This window comes from Musa acuminata, chromosome BXJ2-8 (genome assembly GCF_036884655.1).
Source record: "Musa acuminata AAA Group cultivar baxijiao chromosome BXJ2-8, Cavendish_Baxijiao_AAA, whole genome shotgun sequence".
Classification (NCBI taxonomy): Eukaryota; Viridiplantae; Streptophyta; class Magnoliopsida; order Zingiberales; family Musaceae; genus Musa; species Musa acuminata.
Genome location: NC_088345.1, coordinates 45,555,474 through 45,570,000, shown reverse-complemented (window position 1 = coordinate 45,570,000; position 14,527 = coordinate 45,555,474). Strand labels below are relative to the sequence as shown.

Here is a 14,527-nt window from a genome sequence, read left to right as displayed (position 1 = left end):
GAGAGAGAGAGAGAGAGAGAGAGAGAGAGAGAGAGAACATGTGTGCTACAAGTGCCACTGCCACTGCCACTGCCTCCTCCACTACCTTTGGCTCAGTGCTCTGCATCAGTTCTTTCTCCGTTCATTCATTCATGTTGGTGGCCCGCAGCTCGGTGCCCAATCTACAATTCTTCTTCGGTCTTCAGCAGCCCTTTCACACCCACCCATGCATCGATCATCTATTGGACCCTTACAGTAGCAATCATACAAATATTCTGAAACACTCTTTTTCTTCTTTTACTTTTGCGTTCTACAATTCTGCTTCAGATTACTGCTGTTCGTTTCCTTTTGGGATTTCAAGAAGAGTTGTGAGGGACTCATGCAAAGTATTCCGAAGGGCTCTGTCCAAAGCGGAGTAGTGTTCTTTTACAGTATAAGAAGCTCGGCGTGATACGGGAGAGAAGGGTCAGGATTGAGTGTGTTGGCTGGCATCTCAAGTGACGAGAGGAAAGCAGATGAAGTTTATGTACAGTAGCAGTACAAATCATTACACAGAATCTGCAAGCAGGACGGCCACCGAACCTCTCACCGCTCTCCTTCTGTCTCCTTTGGCTCACGTAACGCGCAGGAAAATTACTACACGGCGGAGATCGGCAGGACGACAACACAAAAGCCTCGAAAGAACTCGATTGTGGCAGATGACGGCAACACAAAAGCCTGATTGCAGCACCGGGGCAGCGTGAGGTCTCCATCGCTGTCTCTCTTTCCCCTTCCATTTCTTCTCCTCTTTGTCAGACGAATCTACGTCGATAGCCACTCCGATGGATGACCGATTATTTAGTGTCCTTCTAAAGATCGAAAACAAGTATAGATAATAGAATGCAAGGTGATACGCTTGTGCTACTCAAGGCAGCGATGCCGAGAGGTGAGAGTGAAATATGAATGGATGAAACCTACACGTTTCCTTCCACTCTTACACAACAGTTGATGCACTTCTGGCAGCTCAATGGCTTTTGCAGGATGCATTCTTCGTGCATCGATGTGGACAGATGAGGAGACTGTGTGTGGAAGAATGCAGTGGCCAAAAGAATCCTGTCGTGTTAAGGCACACACAAACATCATTGTCATCTGAATCTTCTCACAGATGGATGGAGTCAAGCAAGACAGCAACAGAAGGCAGGACAGTGTGGAGAGTGAGGCGTCGTCGTCTTCGTTGGCAAATTATTATGTCTCTTCCTTCCTTCTATCAGACTTCTCGAAGAGATTATGCTTGCAATTGTGATTCCAAACTTGCAACAGAAGGCATTACTTTTCAAATTTTCTTATTGCTAAGGTCATTTAGTCTCACGTTGGTTGACTGACGAATATGAAAACCAAGAGCTCATAAGTCCGTCGTGTCTCCCTTATCCTTAAAGATGTTTTTTTGGAGTTCACATATTTTGAAAGAATAAAATCATACGAGTACGTCAAGTTTTCAAATAGAAAATTCCTCGTGAATCTACGAGCCGCACCGATCGTCCTCTCCCTTACCTTCAAAGGTCCCTTATTAGATTGGCATAAGAAGGAGGGCACTTAATATTAAATTATCATGTACTCGGAAACACATCATACATAAGTGTTTATGATGAATTCTAATAAAACCTCAAATAAGTTCCTATCAGCTTTGGCTCTGCTATGGTCGAATTGGCCTCAAGTCAGCCTTTTAAATCATCATAGAGGGATGATAAGGAGTCAATTCAGGTTAGGGGTAGTGTGCTATATATTTCAGCCCAAAGACTCATTGGCTCAGCAAATTGTATATTGTAACATTAAATTTAAATTAGTAAAATAAAAAATTTCAACTAAAAGAAAAATAGAGGACCTATAGCTCTCAATGATCCTCCTCCTTGTTCCCTCCCAACAGATGAAGATCAAGGAGAGGGAGTGTTCTTCTAAAGGAAATAAAAGATTATATATTTTTGAATTAACTAATTTCATACCTAATTTCCTGCACAATTAAGGAAGGAAATGAGTTGATCCAAATAAGATAGAACCCTAATTATAGATTTTTTTTTTAATTTAGGAGATTGGAAGAATATTTGATGATTATAGTATATTTTTATAATTTGATTTAATCTCTAACAAGGGAATTCCGGATCGAATGCCCTAAACCAAATACGAATTAGTCTACCTAACATGAGTCGAAGTTTTTATTTAAAAGAATATATTTAAGAAGCAAAAGAGAAGATGTCGAGTTTGATTGCACTCAAATACCCTAACTTAGTCCTATATCGAAAGTGAGTTAGGATTTACATTGACTTATAACAAACGTATTATTGTTAACTTGGATTTATATTCTGGATCGATTATTCAGACTCAATAAATTAACAAATAAATTATCGTATCATATCAAACCCAATCGTGATAGTGTTGAACCAAATTGACAACCACTAAATATTCATTTGATCAAATTATATAGAACTTAAAATTCACAGCAGGAATCAGTTGATTTTAGTAAGATGATAGGAATCTAATGATGCTAGATTTGTTATCTACTTCCCTTTCAACTCTCTCTAATCCTTACCAAATGCTTGTTCTCATACAAAAGAAGCTAGCATGATGTATAGAGTGAAAAAAAGGGTATAAAAAGTATGTCTGTCCATGAAAATTACATCACAGATATGATCTCAATTATTACTCTTATTTTTACTACTTTTCTGCCCTTTTGTTTTGAGAAAGCTTGAAACTACATCAAGTGGTGTTGATAGAAAACTAGACTTCTCAAACATCAAGCATATATGCTAAAAAAGGAGAGCAATCATTAAAAAGAAACAGTGAAAATGAGTCCTTCTCATCCATTGAGAAAATAATTTCAGATCAAATACCAAACATCAGCTTAATTGGTGAATTTTTCCCAACTAAAGAACTAAGTTCAGGATTGGTATCTGCTTATGTTACTAAATTATCAATTCAGAAGAAAAATGATGTAGATTTTGAGGAAATAAAATGGCATGATATTGTGTTCTTTTATTTACTTTCATGATAGATCTGATTCCAATTTTCTCATGTGCAGGTTTGGGCATATCACAAAACCATTCTTTGTGTAGCCTCCATAGTTTATATCTCTCAGACAGACATCTCTAATGTGGATGAAGGCATCTATTTCTAGATCAAAACATCTTCCTTAATTCATATCTGCATGTTACAGAGAAAGCCACATTTGCCACATAAACAGATATCTTTTTAAATGAATGCTTCAATAAACAGATATCTAATTAAATGAATTCTTGTCTAAAGCCCAGAAGGATTAGAGAAATGCTTCAACATGGCTGTCAACATAGCAATGGTGTCAAATTTATTGAAAGTGTTTGAAGTAAATTCACCACATTTATCCTTTCTCAAAAATCTTAGCTATAATTTAGATTAAATTTTTCATGTGTTGGTTCCTGCATTTTGGGCTAATTATCAATCATCACTCGCATTATCTTCATTCATAATTCTACACACTATTCCTAAATCTATTACAAATAGGTTCACAACAGAATATGAATATCTGAATCTTTTATTTTTCTTCATTGTTCTTCTAATTAATTGTGTTGTATTGACTAAATCATGCTCTCATTTTTCATTAAAAAGAAATAGATGGAACAAAAAACAAAAATTCGATTAAAAATAAAAAAAAACTTTAAATATAATTAGATTATGACAAATGATTATCGGAGATAAATGACAGAGACAAAATTTCAATATTAAATAGAAATTATTATCGTGTCGAGATATAAATAGAGATGAAGAATAAATGTCAAAAATATAAGAATGGTAAATAACCAAGCAAGTTGACATGATGTCCTTCCAAATGGTCCATTTTGGAGGCTAGTAGCCATCATTGTTATTATGTTAATCTGGCAGATTAAGCTCATTATCTAAATAATGTACTGCCAAAACTGCTGCATGCACAGAAAAAAAAAACCTCATGTGACACATAATTAATTGTTCATTCTATAACTTCATGATGCTATCTCAAGGCATCTTGAAATGTTTTTAACTGAAATATGGGCATGCTTCACGTGGAAACTATCTTAAATGGTGAGACAGCAAACGATAGAACACTTGTTACAAAATATTTTAATCCAAAACTCTTGACTGAAACTGCCAAGAAATTGATACCCAATCAACAAGCATCATCAGATCCAGCAGATTTGGATCCATGATTGATTCAGTAGTCCATCATCTTGGTTGGACCTCTCCATTTGGTGCTGTTCCAAGTAGGAAACAAAGCTTTGAAACCATTGAGATCATGAAGGAAAGAAACTTATCTGCCTGGCCCAACAAAAATCCTTTATCCCAGTCAAGATCCAGGTTTTTAAGATTAATATCCAGTGTAATTTTCTTGCAAGGTCAATGAGTATTTGGGTTTTGGCAATCCTGGACAGCTCTGCAACAATGGGTTCCTCTGTCATGTCCCAAAATTGCCACCTTGAGAAGATCCTTGAGTTGGCCAGTCCACAGTGACAGCTACTGACTCACATGACTTTTGGAGCTCATCCATTGATCTCCCCAACCTCAGCATATATATAGCACCCAAGGAAGACATGCTGTCTTCTCTTTCAATACACTGCATGTTGTCTAGATAGTAGGATTCTTCACTCACTGCCTTATTGTTGACATCCACCTCTTCTTTATTTCTTCTGCAAACAGTGTTAAAAACGACAGACAAGTTAGAGAGAGGGTTGCAGTGGCCATTATGGAGGATGCGGAGAATGGCATTCATGTCACCCATGAGAGTGAGGTGAGGAAGCCTCTCATTCAACAACGGGAGTTGGCCAAAGCAGAAGAGTCTTCATCAGATGGCCAGGGATCCTTGTGGATGGTTCTGCTCAGCACTGGGGTTGCAGTCTGTGGCTCCTTTGAGTTTGGCTCATGTGTAAGCTTCTCTTTACTCTGCACAAGCTCCAAATTTGTGGGTGCCATAAAAGGCCAAAACAGACTCTGATATGGCCATCTAAGCAAGAGTGGTTCACAGTCTGAATGAGGAAGACTCAAACCAAAGAAATTTACTGATGCACTCAACAATTTGTAATGACTATAAACAATTCTGAAAAGTTAGCTTGAGTTCAATTAACACTATAAGATGTATCTTGTAGATTGGCTACTCTGCACCAACTCAGGCAGGGATTACAAAGGACATTGGCCTCTCTCTATCTCAGGTTACTTCTGAAGCCTCACTGTTGACATAATGTCATATCATGTGTTTAGCTATGACACTTCAAAACATACTGATCATTAAAAATGTTGCATGAGAAAAAAGAATAACTCAAAAGCAGAAAAGGAAGGATTTCTCACATTACTGTCAGCTCATCACATCATCATGGAAATGTTGATGTCTCTGTGGTTAAGCTTTAATGACAATACCTTGAGTACATCATGATTACTCGAAGTAGATTTATATCATAATTTTTTATGCATGCTTTCTCTATCAATTTTTCAGTACTCGATCTTCGCTTCCATATTAACCACTGGGGGGATGGTTGGCGCAGTCACAAGCGGGCATCTTTCAGATTATATCGGTCGCAAAGGAGTAATAAGCAAGATTTTTCTTATACATCAAATTTCAAGATTTAATTATGTATACAGTTTATTGATTCTTTTTCTTTTTTGTATGATGCAGGCCATGAGAATATCTGCTGTTGTCTGCATTATTGGATGGCTAGCCATTTACTTTGCCAAGGTTGTTGCTACCAAACTAGCAGCTTTCTTTATTAATTTGCTTGCAAGCAACTTCATAAGCTAATCAAAGTGTTGGTTCATTTCAAAGGATACCTTCTTGCTGTGTCTTGGAAGGCTGTTCACAGGCTATGGGATTGGAGTACTTTCCTATGTGGTATGAACACAGCAAATTGCTATATGTTTAGTCTGCTTGATGAACATTAATAAAGGAGAAGGATTTGTTCATCATACAATTACAAGAAATTGCTTTTGGATGGTCAGCAACTGAGAAGATTCTTTGTAGTTTAGAATAATTTAAGGTTCTTACAATGAGATCATCTACTGTGACAGGTACCTGTGTTCATTGCTGAAATAGCACCAAAGAATCTAAGAGGTGGACTCACATCCCTGAACCAGGTAAAGTATCAAATTTCTATCCATGTTTTTTGCTGAAAGCAGAAATTTAAGACCTCATCCATATCTAATTACTTACGCTGCACTTCTTCACAGCTGCTGCTAGTTGGCGGTAACTCGGTTGCATTTATAATTGGCACTCTTGTTTCCTGGCACGCATTGGTGTTAGTAGGTAATTATGCCGTGTCTTAGCATGCTTACCTTATACTCACTACAACACATAAGCTACAAAAGTTATGAAGGAAATAGAAATGAAGATGCTGACTTATCTTTATGCAGGGGTTCTTCCATGCCTTGTTCTACTTCTGGGCCTTGTTTTCATTCCAGAGTCTCCAAGATGGCTGGTTTTTGTTCCACCTAACACAATATCATATAACTAAGATACAGGTCAAATGGCGATCTGCCTTAATTGACATCGAACAAAATTGCAGGCAAAGGTGGAACACCAGAAAGAGTCCATATCTGCATTGCAAAAGCTTCGAGGAAAAGATGCTGATATCACTCAAGAAACAGCAGAAATTCAAGTATGTGCAGTAACCATGATTGCATAGTGTTCAGTATTATAAAGCATCAAAGTTGCAGTAAATCAAACTTGCTTTTGCAGGAATGCATTGAAAACCTTCAGACCCTTCCAAGAGCTGGGTTTCAAGACCTGTTTCAGAGCAGATATATTCGATCAGTGATTGTAAGCAAATTTCTAAATTTCATCAACCGCATGAATCTTCGCAAGAGGCATAATTTTATCAGCATGTATCGATGAATCACATTGAAATTTACAGGTGAGTGTTGGTCTAATGGTGTTTCAACAAACTGGAGGCATCAATGGAGTTGGATTTTATGCAAGCCAGATCTTTGTATCTGCAGGTGGACTACTACCTCAAGAAACATAAGGTTTCATGCATCTTGTCAACTACAAGTGGGAAGTTTCATGCCTATCATTCATGTTGTGACTGCAGGATTCTCTTCAGGCAACCTTGGGACCATACTGATGGGATGCATTCAGGTCTCAATTCTTGAAGTATACTTGATCATCCACATTCTACTAAATTTGCTGCTAATAACAAGATTCTTATGTGCAGGTGCCCATCACAATAGTGGGTGCTATTTTGATGGACAGGAGTGGGAGAATACCTCTGCTCATGGTAGACACAATGAAATAGAAAATTATTTGCTCTTCTAACCAGTTTCAATGAAGTGAACCAGAGAGAGAATTCTTTTGCAATGCAGGTTTCTGCATCAGGGTCTTCCGTTGGTTGCTTTATCACAGGGATATCATTCTACCTGAAGGCAAGTCTGAATCTTTCTGTAGTACTTACAGTGAAGTTGATGAATTCAGTAAAGTTTGAATTTAAACTCAACTATTGAAACAGGGACAGGGAATATACATGGATTGGGTTCCCACACTGGCTCTCTCTGGCATATTGGTGAGCAAGAACATTAAGTTTTAGGATGTTCTCATTTCATGACCCATCTTAAATCATAATGCAGTAATAATCATCCGTCGTCGTAAAATCTGTACTAAAATGGCTAGAACTAATGAAAACATAAAACTAAAAATTTGAATTGCTAAGTAAAAGTTTCTTACCAATGTTTACAAGCTTTTACATGCTGTATCTGATTGCATTACCGAGTATGGCTCACTTCATTCTTTCTTAATATCTAGGTGTATTTGGGATCATATTCAATTGGAATGGGTGCTGTTCCTTGGGTTATGATGTCTGAGGTAAGAAAACTGAAATAAAAACAATCTTTATTAAAAATCTTGTGTTAATTTTTCCTTAATCATAAGGAAGTGATTAAAAATCTTAGATTGCCTCAACTTGTATGTTTGGTACAGATATTCCCCTTAAATATAAAAGGAGTTGGAGGAAGCCTAGTAACTTTAGTCAGCTGGTTTGGATCTTGGGCGGTCTCTTATGCCTTCAACTTTCTCATGAGCTGGAGTTCTGCAGGTAAGGGGTCAACTCCTACATCATGTACTGCATCACTGGTGCTCATATTATTTCAAGACCATGTATTGGCGCAATCCAATAAAACTAAAAACTATGAAAGAAAGAGACGTAAAAGGTGTAAGCTAAACAAGACTTAAATCTTTTGATGGAGATCTTCTAACTTCAAAGTTGAGTCTCTTTTTTCCGTGTTGCAGTAATTGTAGTACTAAAAGAATTCCACATAGGCAGATTTGCATTTTGCTAGAAGCTACTTGAAAAGATAATATAACAGCTCTTCGTTCTAGCAACATCAGATCAAAGAGGAAAGTCTGTACTGTGGAAGAACAAATATTTGGAAAAATGTTAAGAATATAAATCAGATCATATCTCTTCTACTAGTTTAAACTCATAAATGTAACAACATTAATTAAAATCTTGAGATGGAAAAAAAAATGCATGCCCGAATCAATTCAAAGTCCACTAATTCAGTATGTGCTAGTTTGCCACCTACATGTGAGAGACATATGTTTTTTATTTTTAAAGATTGGTATGTACAAGATTACAAGATTTAAATACTAAACACTTGACTCTGATTCCATCTTAAATTTTATAACATTGTCGATACGCTCAAAGGCTTAAGTTTTTTTATGAAATGATATTGATAAAAAAAGAATTAAGACAAAAATTGACCTTATGCTGCTGCTGCTTGTTGTTGTTGTCGTATATATTTCAGTTATATGATCATCTGCTCTTATCTTCTTCACCATATCTGCAGGTACCTTCTTCCTCTTTTCAGCAGCAGGTGCAGCAACTCTTCTGTTTGTGGCAAAGGTTGTACCTGAAACAAAAGGTCGTTCATTGGAAGAGATCCAAGAGTCACTCACCTCCTCCAAGTAAACTAAGAGAAAAAGGATGGGTGAATGTGAAACATGAGTTTTTTGTAAACATCTCAATTGCAATAAAAGAGCAAATCACATTCCATTTATCGCTATTTTCTTCTTCTAAAACTATTATCACATTATGTTCGGCACTAAAAATTACAAATCATGGTATGGAATGACAGAAGAAATTGAGGAGAAATATAAATGAAAACAAAGATGAAGCAGCATGTCATATTATCTTCCTCATGTTGCATGCTCCAAAATGATCCTCATCAACAATGATGATGCCACATATGTTGCCTGGAGGAATACAATAATATTTTTTTCATTAATTTAATGAATTATAATTTAACTTCTAAGCTAATAAATTGATTAATTATATCATAGATGGGTATAACTACTACTACAAAGACAATATTTAACCTACATAGCTTATGAGATGCATCAATCTATAATTATACTCAAGTAATTAAATTTACGAATAAATATTGTAAAGGATTATTAACATATAGTAATTTATAATAAATGCATTTGGATATGAAATCCTTTTTGTGTTACATAAATAACTAGTTTTGTTTGATCTTCTATTATATAGATTTTTAAATATAAATATACAATATGACATCATAGTTCCGTGATTTTTATCCCGCATCAATTGTAGAACAAGACTTGGTTTGCTTTTTATGACCAGATGAATATTTATTACTAATTGAGTTTAAACATTTTGAATCAGTGATTCCATTTTACTTTGAATATTTATCTTTGTTGATCACGAAAAGATTTTGGTTGGACATGAGACCAAACTTTTAAATGCTACTATATCTTTTAGTTTAATTCTATGACACTTGAACTACTTTTCTATTTACAAATGGGAATTCCATGAATGTCTCTCTTATGAGATGACCACATAATATACAATTTACGATGAAACATACCATAAAACTAAATTGACCCATCATTGATTCAAATACTAATTAATCAAATTGCATAGCTATATTCTCACTTTTCTCAATAAGATTAGGGCAGATGAATGGGTCAAAGAATCCACACCCCTCGCAATTAAAACTTTCAAAGAGTTCAGTCTGATCCCAACTGTGCATCACCAGATTCACAACTTGATAAGAGTGTTCATAAATCATAATTAAAAGAGGCATCAAAATTATTAACTATAAGGAAATGGCTGCACAAAATAAAGCACAAGATGACAAATTGCTTAATCCTTTCATCAAGTACACACTGTAGTAATACACCAGTAGAACAATCACTAACCAGGCATGATTGCATGAGTTTCATACATTTAATGATATTACAGTAGTATTAAACATATACAGTATGATTTCCCCACCGATATGATAGATACTTTTAATCACACACATAAGTAGCAAAACCATTTGCCTTCATCCTAACCATCTGATTGCATGCCCCTAAGCATGTTCATGATAGAAAGGAACAGGTTGAGTATGTCAAGGTACAGGACAACTGATGCCCAGATGTACTCGTCGTAAGTGTAGCGCTTGATCAATTGGTCTGTATCATACACGATGAAAGCAGAGAAAACAAGAGCCCCAAGCCCGCCAAATATTGCAACCGATGTTGGTCCAAGGGGGAAGAATATCTGCAGTTTCAGTCATGCACCAGCACATCGTTAATGAAAAAATAATAAAAAAATTAGAGTAAGTCTTAATTCATTTTTCTGCTTGTTGGAAAACACTAATGCATGGTTTAAAGTCTCAAAATATTGACCAATTCTGTGCTGGCCTATTTCCAAGATCAACTTGGTCCACTGGCTTCCAAGTGGCATAAGCCCATATCAGACCAATTTTCAATCTTCATGGTTAGAATGCTTCAGAACAGTATCCAACCTTTAGATTTTAAAGAACATAGATCTAGCTTTTCTTTCTTTTTTCTATTAAACATATCATTCACCAATCTATTAAACATATCATTCACCACAGGAGTTTTTCTCATGCTCAGGAGAGTGCTGGCATTGCTGCGTCTGATCATTGGAGGGGGTCAGAGGGGAAAAGATAAAGCAGGTCCTGCATCAACCTGACAAAGGGAAGGCCAAGACACGGTATTTTACTTATCTACACAGCTTATCACCTTTTTTGCAGATTTGATGTTGTTTTGCTGACTACCACTGGAACCCCTACATCAGCATGACAATTTTCCATGCCAGCTAAAAACTGAATTGGGGAGATACACAAAAATTTCAATTCTCGATTTACTGTATTATAGATCTAGCAAATAGGATATGCTGATATGCAATATCATATGATCTTAATTACAACATGCGGAATAACTGCCCTCATTCAGGCTCCTTGACAAAATAAAAAGCTTCTATTATATGCTTATCTTTTTAAACTTCAAGTGTGACTCATTTGATATTGAGATTGTATGCCTTTTAAGAACTACAATTTCATAGATATCATCTTAATGACATTCACTGCTCTATCCCTATGCCTCATGGTACTACCAATCCATTGTTATGTCAATCCAATTTCCATAGGTCACATCTCCTCATTGATAGGCATGTAATCTCACCTGCAGGTGTCTTCAACAGCACATATATCAATAATATAAGCACCACCCTATGTATTCTTTGGACATCATCACCACCACCACCATGTGGACAATACCACACAACAGGCAAAACCAGTCCTCCGAAATTCATTATCCTTTGCCAATGATGTCAACAGCTAGCATTGGGACTACCCAAGATCAAGAACAGTTATTGATCCTAGTGATCTTTGGTAGACAGGATCATTTTAGGCTCACTTTAGTAATATGTAATTGTGCATTGCCTTAAAGTAGACAGTCTCTCAAAGGCAAGTATGATTGTCACTAGCATTGAATGATACTTTCCTATATATACTAGAGAACAACAAACAACTACATTCATCTAAAAAATGAATGCCTTAGTGAATAAGCCTCCGAGGTAATTAACATACCTGGATGAAAGTTGTCAAGAGAAGCACAGTGAGAGCGGCAAATAGAATTGGTCCAAGGTAACTAAAGTCCTTGCCCTTTCTTGAAGCCCAGAAAGTATATCCAGTCAACGACAACACAACAGCAGAAGTTAAAATCAATGCTTCCAAAACAATCCTTCCTGCAGAGTAATGGAAGCAACAAGAGTTTATGAAAACAGCGTACTATTGACAAGAAAATGAATGTGAACTACAGAATATGGTTAATCTAATAGTATTACCTTGGGTATTTGCACAGGCCACACCAACACTTAAGCTTAGGCACACAGTGAACAGTCCAAGGAACAAAAAGTTTAGTGGATGCTTTTGTTGATAACGGTACAATGGGAACAACACTGTGATACAAAATTAGGTCAGTAAGTGATGTTTGACATTTTAAAAGAACAAAATATTTATACTCAAAATATATTTCTTTGGAAAAGCTAAAAAAGACATACTCATATGAAAGAGTTTCCTTTCAGAATAGACAGAAAGTTGAACTAAATTCATAACAAAAACATGATCACCGAACATCAGGTCCAAATTCTACACTTGGTTCTGAAGTGTGCATTAAAAGAGGGCATTAAAAAATAAAAAGTAGTTTGGGCATAATAATTACCTAATGATGCAACTTGAAAAGTATTAGGAGACTTAGAAAAGGAGAAAGGGAACTCTAGTAGAATCTAATTTGATTCCTGTTGTGGGTTCAAGTTCTACACAGGCAGACACACGTATACACACATGTTTTTTGTACGAGGGAATCTGCAAATATGTATATATGTATAATCATATATATGGATTTATGCATGTACATACATCTATACACATACATACGGACCTGCAAATTCTCATCCTATGCAAACAGCTAATGAAGACACAATTAAGCATCCCTAATTGGTTTTTGTGCCTGTATATTTTACATACCATGCATGCTTCTACTTATATGACAATAAAAAAAAAAAATCAAACTTGCTTGCACATATTCATTACTAGATTGTCATCAGCTTATCCCATAACAAGCTAAAGTGAACATGTATCTCCACATTATCTTAGCACCATCTTTTATCCATTCGCAATACACCGGTGGCCTAATGAAGGAAAATGATAAGAGCTAAGAATGCCGATTTTAGCAAGCCTCAGCGGTTAGATCTAATCGGATTCTTGATATCATTTGCAAAACCTTGATTTTTTCCATGCTGAATTACCAGAAACGAAGAGAAGAATTAATCGAATCGAAGAAACACGAAAAGAGATTCATCATCAAGCAAACCCCAACAACCAGGAAATTAAAATCGACCAAAATCGGGCGAACCAACATCACGGATCTCAGATCTACAAATCAAGTAAAAAGGAAAGGGTAAAAAGGGGAGGTACGATCGGGGTCGCACAGAAGAGGGGAAGGAGGGCGAGGACCAGTGCGAGGCCAGGGCTGGAGGCGAGGGCCGCGTTTACGGGACGGTAGAAGACTGTTGCGGCGGAGACGGCGGTGGTGAGCAGCACCTGGACGGCGAGGATGCCGTAGACCTTGCGGATGAACCCCCACCGGAGGTCGTTCTCGCCGAGCGAGAGCCCCGGGTAGAGCGTCCCGGCCTCGATGTCGAGGCCGGGGGCGACGCCCTTCTCCACCCGATCGTATCCGAACATTCTCTTCGATGCTCTCCTGTCCTCGTCTCCGATGGTCCAACAAGGAATAATGAACGGGGCGGCGAAGCGAGCTCCTCATTTATGTACGGTGAGAGAAGAAATGTTACGAATGGATGAACGGACACGATTAGTTGATCTCGAAATGTTCGACGTTTTCTTTTCAGTAAATGCACATAAGGGTAAAATTCTGGGAAAAAAAACCTTTTTTTATTATTGTCTTATTTTTTTTTATTCCAAATTTTTCGTGATAAGATAAATAAAAAACTCTCGTCATTTGCATTGAATCGTGAACAAATCCATAATTATACTACTTAAAGTGTTTTTGACGCATCTATAAAAAAACTCAATACAAACTATAATAATAATAATAATAATAAAATCAAAAATTTTAACTATGAATCTTTTATGTTATTAAGATTTTTTAAAAAATATATATTTAATTAAATTTAAAATATTTAATCTTTTATTTATAATTTATATTATTTTTTAAGTCTTCATCTATTTATTCTCGTATCACTAAATATAATTATTTATGAATAAAAATATTTTTTCTTATTTTTTCTAATAACTTCACATATATATCTCAACATTCTCATCTCGATAATATATATATATATATATATATATATATATATATAATTTCTTAATTACCCAACACTTAAGTTCAAAAAGTATTATTAGTTTCATAACTACCTTATATTTTTTTCTTTTAATCTTAAAGATATCTAATAATCACATAAGATTTTTTACACCCCTCACAATCTTAATCATTTTGTTTTTATCCTATAAATTATGTCTTAATCGATCTCTTTGTCTTGTTGAATAATCGATTCAAAATATTTAAAAATTTTTATCCATCCAACTTAATTATATTATCTTATCTTATTCTAGAATCATTAAAATTATATTTTATATATTCAATTTTACTCTTATTTAATCTAAAATATTTAGTTACTTAATTTAAAACTTTTGGTTTTTAGTACTTACTGTCATAGCTCAAGTTTAAAAAACTCAATACAAACTAATT

At 35.8% G+C, this 14,527-nt stretch overlaps 2 protein-coding genes across 2 annotated transcripts; one reads left to right on the top strand and one right to left on the bottom strand.

Moving 5' to 3' along the window:
* The first annotated feature begins 4,578 nt into the window (after nt 1-4,578).
* On the top strand, nt 4,579-8,971 carry LOC135586610 (sugar transporter ERD6-like 16). Its single transcript, XM_065121924.1, has 18 exons — nt 4,579-4,882; nt 5,103-5,165; nt 5,447-5,536; nt 5,627-5,686; nt 5,774-5,839; nt 6,016-6,081; nt 6,175-6,250; nt 6,358-6,422; nt 6,510-6,602; nt 6,683-6,763; nt 6,858-6,942; nt 7,035-7,081; nt 7,158-7,220; nt 7,306-7,365; nt 7,449-7,502; nt 7,742-7,801; nt 7,916-8,030; nt 8,785-8,971. The coding sequence occupies exons 1-18, from the start codon at nt 4,703-4,705 to the stop codon at nt 8,904-8,906; spliced, it is 1,446 nt and encodes a 481-aa protein (XP_064977996.1). The 5' UTR covers nt 4,579-4,702; the 3' UTR covers nt 8,907-8,971.
* A 1,109-nt stretch (nt 8,972-10,080) lies between these two features.
* LOC103995362 (BI1-like protein) lies at nt 10,081-13,562 on the bottom strand. Its single transcript, XM_009415931.3, has 4 exons — nt 13,245-13,562; nt 12,099-12,212; nt 11,842-11,999; nt 10,081-10,505 (listed from the first exon to the last, which is right to left on the bottom strand). Exons 1-4 carry the CDS (start codon nt 13,498-13,500, stop codon nt 10,293-10,295), a joined length of 741 nt encoding a protein of 246 aa, XP_009414206.2. The 5' UTR covers nt 13,501-13,562; the 3' UTR covers nt 10,081-10,292.
* Nucleotides 13,563-14,527: the final 965 nt, after the last annotated feature.